The sequence below is a fragment of the Saccoglossus kowalevskii genome, chromosome 8 (assembly GCF_978046115.1).
Source record: "Saccoglossus kowalevskii chromosome 8, keSacKowa6.1, whole genome shotgun sequence".
Classification (NCBI taxonomy): Eukaryota; Metazoa; Hemichordata; class Enteropneusta; family Harrimaniidae; genus Saccoglossus; species Saccoglossus kowalevskii.
The window spans coordinates 15,034,211-15,041,184 of NC_140648.1; the positions used below are offsets into that span (position 1 = coordinate 15,034,211).

Sequence of the window (6,974 nt, forward strand, 5' to 3'; positions counted from 1 at the left end):
CCTTAATTTTGACTCTAAAAACACGTCACATTTCTAACACAAATTATTTAAAACCAGTCGAAATTTTGGAGTTTTTACGGTACTTTAGATATCAGTGTGAAAGATTAAAATTGGTTAATTATGCAAATTAGGTAATTAATATGTACAGATTTTAACCCACAATTATTCAGGTCTGTCTATTGTCCTACAGCATCCATGTACATTCATTGATATGTGATGTATAGTACCTGAGATATCAGTGTGAAAGTTGGTTAATTATGCAAATTAGGTGATTAATATGCACAAATATTTACCGGAAACTAATTGGGTCTGCATAATTCTAGATTCATTGAAATATGATGATTAGTACTTTAGATATCAGTAGAAAAGCTGAAAATTAATTATGCAAATTAGGTAATTAATATGCACAATTATTTACCCTAAAACTAATCAGGTCTCTGCATAGTCCTAAAGGATCTATGTACCAAGTTTCATTGAAATGCGATGATTAGTACATGAGATACCCGTGGAAAAGCTGAAAATTAACTAATTATGCAAATTAGGTGATTAATATGCACAAATATTTATCGAAAACAATCAATCTCTGCATAGTCCTTGAGTATGTAAGTACCAAGTTTCATTGAAATGTAATGCTAACTACTTATATCAAATGCTGAAAATTAATTAATTATGCAAATTAGGTAATTAATATGTACTGATATTACCATAAAAACTATCAGGTCTGTGCAGTGTCGTATGACATCTATGTACCAAGTTTCATTGAAATGTGATGATTAGTACTTGAGATATCAGTGGAAAAACCGAAAATTGACTAATCATTATGCAAATTAGGTAATTAGTATCCACGGATTATTACCAAAAACTAATCAAAACCTAGCATTAGTTCAGAGCATCTATGTACCAAGTTTCATCAAAATCCAATGAGTGGTTGTTTAGATATCAGTGGAACAGTCATGGAACCACTAAAAAATAGCTAATTATCATGCAAATTAGGTAATTAATATGCACGGATTTTTACCAAAAATTAATCAAATCTGCGCATATGTTCAGAGCATCTATGTACCAAGTTTCATCAAAATCCAATGAGTGGTTCTTTAGATATCAGTGGAACAGTCATAGAACAGCTAAAAATTAGCTAATTATCATGCAAATTAGGTAATTAACGAGCATGGATTTTTACCAAAACCTAATCAAATCTGCGCATTGGCCCAGAGCATCTATGCACCAAGTTTCATCAAAAACCGATGTATGGTTCTTGAGATAGCAGTGGAACAGTCGGACACACATACACACATACACACACACATACACACATACACACATACACACATACAGACACACTAACTGCAAAGACTCCCATTTTGTGCTTCGCACATGGGAGTCAAAAAATGATTTTCGAGATAGAAAAGATTACCCCCCACGTGTGCAACATATATAAATTTGGTTGTCAGTAAACAGTGCTCAGGATTACTTCAAAGTTGAGTTTGTGCTTGGTTTCCTCGACTTTAGCAATTTTCACCGGCTCTTCGTCTGGTGCTCCCATAAATAATACATGGTACAGTAGTGCACGTCTTACCAACCTAGAAGGTTCTGTGACGTAGCCTTGCACCCCCCCCCCCCCAAAATAATTCAATTTAGCTGTTTTCATTCCGAAGAGCGAGATTAAAACCCAGTGACTAAATTAAATGCATTTAATAATCTGTGCTAGTAGACACCAAGAGTGTTGTGACTTCACTATCGGGAAAGTGGTACAGATTGCATATTCTGAAATTGTTTTAACTAGCAACGACGCCATCTTTGTCAGAATTTGAAACGTCTTTGTTCATATTTATGAATGTGCGGTTCTAAACATGTAGTTCGTTGGCAAACGTTCATCTTTGATTATGAACTACTAGTATATTTGGAAACGTACTTATTTAACCTTGCTTGCTTGATAAATAACAATGCATGACAGATGGGGTAGATGGGTGGTAACGGTAGTTCTCTTTTTGGAGGATGTGGTGGCCCTGAAAAGGGCCGTTTGGTTCATGTATGCTAGGCATACAATTTAAGCACGCTCGCCACGGATACGACGGGCGAGTTGGATGTCCTTGGGCATAATGGTAACACGCTTGGCGTGGATAGCGCACAAGTTGGTGTCCTCGAAGAGACCGACAAGGTAGGCTTCGCTGGCTTCTTGCAGGGCCATAACGGCAGAGCTTTGGAAACGAAGGTCGGTTTTGAAATCTTGAGCGATTTCACGTACCAGACGCTGGAATGGGAGTTTACGGATCAGGAGTTCAGTACTTTTCTGGTAACGACGAATCTCACGAAGAGCTACGGTACCTGGCCTGTAACGATGGGGTTTCTTCACTCCTCCGGTGGCTGGTGCGCTCTTACGGGCGGCTTTGGTTGCCAACTGTTTACGTGGTGCTTTACCACCAGTAGATTTACGTGCTGTTTGCTTGGTACGAGCCATGTTGAATTCTTCTTTCTGTTCAAGAATGCGTTCGTATATTGGCGCCCATTATTTATACTGCAAAATAAGCATTACGATTGGTCAAGAGCCAAGGACAGTAGCTCTGTGATTGGTCCATTAACATTCTCTGTGATTGGTCGAAATTAAAGCAATCTCATTGGTTAACAATTGTAGCAGTGGAATCCGAAAATGTACTCAAGCTCGGTCATTTCGTTACCATGAGTCTAGTAGTATCCCTTGGTGAATTTTATATGTTCTCAATAAAAATGACAAGGGGTATGGTGTAGTGTTTCCATGAGACACCACACATACATTTATTTTTTAGTATTTTCTGAAAACCAAGGAACTAACAGTTTTCCGCAATCTTAGAATACATGTCTGTTGTCAAGGTTAAAACCTTCACTTTTAATCTCGGCGAGTCGGGGTTATCGGTCACACCCATTCACTAGTGCATGGTCATTTACTGATGTTTAGTTATAAACGCGGGAAAACAGAAATAGGGTTTCAAAGCTCTGTGCATGTTATCAACAAACCTTATATTAAAGCGCGATTTGTCACTAAGGGCATGGATGAATTTTGCACCGCCTGTTTCCAGGCTAATAGACTTTGGTCTCTGGAATAAATAAACAAATTTCAAGTTATGTCGTTATGGTTTCACTGTTGATTGAACACTGAAAGAAATATGTGAGCACCGTTTGGCTATGGAGAACGTGAACATGTGAATGTGAAGATGTAGACCCAGTACAATTTCAAATGCTTTGACAACCATTTTTTTCGACTACAAAGAAACATGGGGAATGAGTCCAGTAATCTAATCGGCCCGCCATGTATTTGGCGCGTAAAAGTGTATTGACCCCGTTATAAGTGATTCTATTGGGTGAGATTGTCACTTCAAAATATCCAATCGGTTGTAAGAACGTAACACGAAAAAGGGGCGCGAAAAACTGAGTTTCAAGGCCGATTGTCGTGTTTTCTTTTACGTTCGAAAGCAGTGTATAAGAAAAGAAGACTCGACGTTTTCGGCAGTTGATTTTTTATCCCCGAAATTCAGCGAAGATGTCAGGTCGTGGTAAAGGAGGAAAGGGTCTAGGAAAAGGAGGCGCCAAGCGTCATCGAAAAGTGCTTCGTGATAATATCCAAGGTATCACTAAACCAGCTATCCGTCGTCTTGCACGTCGTGGTGGTGTGAAGCGTATTTCTGGCCTCATCTACGAAGAAACCCGTGGTGTATTGAAGGTTTTCTTAGAGAATGTTATCCGTGATGCCGTCACCTACACAGAGCACGCCAAGAGAAAGACCGTCACTGCCATGGACGTCGTCTACGCCTTGAAACGCCAAGGCCGTACTCTGTACGGATTTGGTGGCTAGATTCTAAATTACAAAACGTAACCAAACCAAAACGGCCCTTTTCAGGGCCACCACATCCTCCAAAAAGAGAACTACCGTAAACTAAACGTGTATGTGTTTACTAGTATGGTGTTTTTAGTTTCATAGGGTTAGTGTCCTCTTTGATCGCACCAGTGTATTATGTATGCGAATTATACTTCGCTTTGTTGAGGGGATACAAACATTTGCGTGATTTCATAATCAATTCTTTATTCAGTCATGCCCTCAGAATATAAAAATAATCTGCCACAGTGTATTTCTCCCAACCATGTTTCTATATTTCAAATTGGCTACCACTATTGTACGCTCTAATAGTTTTGATACAATCTTACAGCCAAAACAAAGTCGGCGTGGTCTTTCGGTTGCTAGACACAACAAAATAAACGCAATCAAAGTCGCCTGTCCTTCACTCACACTCGGACTAGTAGTACAAGTCTGAGACTCACACAAGCACACCCACAGATGCATGCCACCACTATTGCCTATATACATGTATATAGTTCTAAACATCACCACGTTTTTTTACTGGCACTGACAACGAGACCGTTACGTAGACCATGGGTTTATAGTTCCATGCGTAGACCCATGTAAATCATGTTTGATTTTGATGGTTGGTCCGAATTTATTCCCTATCACAAGACCATTTTAGCTCCATGCACAAGACCGATGTTGCGTTACAAAAAAAAAGTATTTCAAAGCTATAATTTGGAATTTTTGACGAGTTTTCTGTCATTATTAAAATAGGAATGTTGTTATGAGCTTACCCTACGCCCAAGGACAGATTTATTTATTTATGGGACAACTTGCTGTTTTGTGTAAATGTTTACGACTGTTACATATCCATGAACACATCACCTTCCCAGTACGTGTTTAAAATGTCAACTTTAGAAGGCGTAAAGTAAAGCAAACAAAACACAAATACATCCACGGTAGTTCTCTTTTTTGAGGATGTGGTGGCCCTGAAAAGGGCCGTTTGGTTTGTGTACGCTAGAGGCATACAATTTACTTGGAGCTGGTGTACTTGGTGACGGCTTTGGTGCCTTCACTGACGGCGTGCTTGGCGAGCTCACCAGGCAACAGGAGACGGACGGCGGTCTGGATCTCTCTGCTGGTGATGGTTCTACGCTTGTTGTAGTGAGCCAAACGGGAAGCTTCTGATGCGATACGCTCGAAGATATCGTTGACGAAGCTGTTCATGATAGACATGGCTTTGGAAGAGACACCGGTGTCAGGGTGAACTTGCTTCAACACTTTGTAGATATAGATACCGTAGGATTCCTTCCTTCCCCTCCTTCTCTTCTTCTTGTCCCCACCACGAGCGGCGGCCTTAGCCTTACCGCCTTTCTTTGCTGCTTTACCGCTTGCTTTGGGAGGCATGTTGAACGTCAGAAAACAATGTTCGGAATGCCAGTAACGTCAGCCAACCCACTATATATAGTGAATTACATGCAAATGAAGGATTCGACAAGCAAAGCGGGAAACATAACGAACGCAAGAGAACACACAATTTTAAGTATATCTAAATTACATTGTGTACCCACTATTGACCCTTGACAATATACTGTACAATCGAGGCCATTCATTGCTGCTATCTGATTGGCTGAGATAAAATACGCTCAGAATCCGGGCGGGTGCTATAAATACCGCAAATAAACCGACAAATATCATAGTTTCTCATCAAACTTACTTACTTGTACTTCAATATGTCTGGTCGTGGTAAAGGAGGCAAAGCAAAGGGAAAGTCTAAGACTCGTTCCAGCCGTGCTGGTCTGCAGTTCCCAGTTGGTCGTGTACATCGTTTCCTGAGAAAGGGCAACTATGCCGAGCGTGTCGGTGCCGGTGCTCCAGTCTACTTGGCTGCCGTACTCGAGTACTTAGCCGCTGAAATCCTCGAGTTGGCCGGTAATGCCGCCCGCGACAACAAAAAGTCGAGGATCATTCCTCGTCACTTGCAGTTGGCTGTCCGCAACGACGAAGAATTGAACAAATTGATGTCCGGTGTAACCATCGCACAAGGTGGTGTGCTGCCTAACATCCAGGCTGTACTTCTGCCCAAGAAAACCCAAGCAAAATCCAAGTAAATTGTATGCCTAGCATACACAAACCAAACGGCCCTTTTCAGGGCCACCACATCCTCCAAAAAGAGAACTACCGTTACCACCCATTTACCGTGTAATTTTATTGATCAATCAATACTACTCGTCAGTAGTTTAGATGAGCATGTGTCCAAAATTCAGGAAGTTCACAATCAGAGATACACGTTTGCCCAACGAACTATAGAACCGCACATTCATAAATATTCACAGACTTATGAACAAAGGACGTTTCAAATTCTGACTTGTTAGTTAAAACCATTCAAATTTCAGAATATGCAGTTGATATCACTTTCCTGATAGTCAAGTAGCAACCTAATAAAACATTGGCAGATTTAGATGGGGGCCGGGGGGGGGGGCTCCCCTTATTTTTAACAACCAACAAGGCTTCGCGCCATCGGCGCTTGCGAACTTGGTTTAGAAGTGAGTATGGTTTACAAGAGGTGGGCTGCACACCCATACCCACTTAATGTGGAAGTAGTCCATTCACAATAGAACAGGGAGAGTTTGCTAACCGGATATGGAGGACTGTGATTTGATCAATGACATATGATACCCATTTTTCATTTCATGTTTTGTTCCCATTTCAATCATAATACTTTCCGGTTTGTTTGGATGTCATGTTGGTAATCTCTGAGAGACTGGCAAATCCACACTATATCCGCATGTTTTATATGCATAGTTTTTTGTAGTTGACCTCAAAGTTGTTGGTATAATAGAATTTTGCTAGTATATAGGTAATTAAAGGTGTGTTATCAAGGGTTATAATTTGTATATAGACCACAGTTGTAAACAGGTAACACCAAATAAGACTAGATACATCACAGTCTCTTATATTTCTGCAGTCAAGGGTTTGGGAGGAGGTACATGGCTCATACCACCAATTAGATCTTCACATAGCCAACAATGTTAGTGTTTGGGTGATTTTCTCCCAAAAAACACGTTACAATGATCAAAATATGGTTTTAGTTTGTTAAAACCACATATATTTAACATAATTCTGGCCAGTAAAACACATGTTGGCCAGCTCAAACTCC

The 6,974-nt window shown here is 40.3% G+C and overlaps 4 protein-coding genes across 4 annotated transcripts; 2 read left to right on the top strand and 2 right to left on the bottom strand.

Annotated features, from left to right (window-relative positions):
* Positions 1-2,047: 2,047 nt before the first annotated feature.
* On the bottom strand, positions 2,048-2,458 carry LOC100376831 (histone H3). The gene has a single exon (XM_002737809.4). It carries the CDS (start codon positions 2,456-2,458, stop codon positions 2,048-2,050), a length of 411 nt encoding a protein of 136 aa, XP_002737855.1.
* A 1,056-nt stretch (positions 2,459-3,514) lies between these two features.
* On the top strand, positions 3,515-3,826 carry LOC100376982 (histone H4). Its single transcript, XM_006820239.3, has one exon. The coding sequence runs from the start codon at positions 3,515-3,517 to the stop codon at positions 3,824-3,826; it is 312 nt and encodes a 103-aa protein (XP_006820302.2).
* Positions 3,827-4,846: 1,020 nt separating this feature from the next.
* Positions 4,847-5,244, bottom strand: LOC102807405 (histone H2B, gonadal-like). Its single transcript, XM_006820238.3, has one exon. The coding sequence runs from the start codon at positions 5,219-5,221 to the stop codon at positions 4,847-4,849; it is 375 nt and encodes a 124-aa protein (XP_006820301.1). The 5' UTR covers positions 5,222-5,244.
* A 303-nt stretch (positions 5,245-5,547) lies between these two features.
* On the top strand, positions 5,548-5,992 carry LOC144357843 (histone H2A). The gene has a single exon (XM_078011871.1). The coding sequence runs from the start codon at positions 5,548-5,550 to the stop codon at positions 5,923-5,925; it is 378 nt and encodes a 125-aa protein (XP_077867997.1). The 3' UTR covers positions 5,926-5,992.
* The last annotated feature ends 982 nt before the right edge of the window (positions 5,993-6,974 follow it).

Bases quoted from the DNA above. Each gene is read 5' to 3' on its own strand.
- LOC100376831 (XM_002737809.4), bottom strand. From the start codon at position 2,458: ATGGCTCGTACCAAGCAAACAGCACGTAAATCTACTGGTGGTAAAGCA.
- LOC100376982 (XM_006820239.3), top strand. From the start codon at position 3,515: ATGTCAGGTCGTGGTAAAGGAGGAAAGGGTCTAGGAAAAGGAGGCGCC.
- LOC102807405 (XM_006820238.3), bottom strand. From the start codon at position 5,221: ATGCCTCCCAAAGCAAGCGGTAAAGCAGCAAAGAAAGGCGGTAAGGCT.
- LOC144357843 (XM_078011871.1), top strand. From the start codon at position 5,548: ATGTCTGGTCGTGGTAAAGGAGGCAAAGCAAAGGGAAAGTCTAAGACT.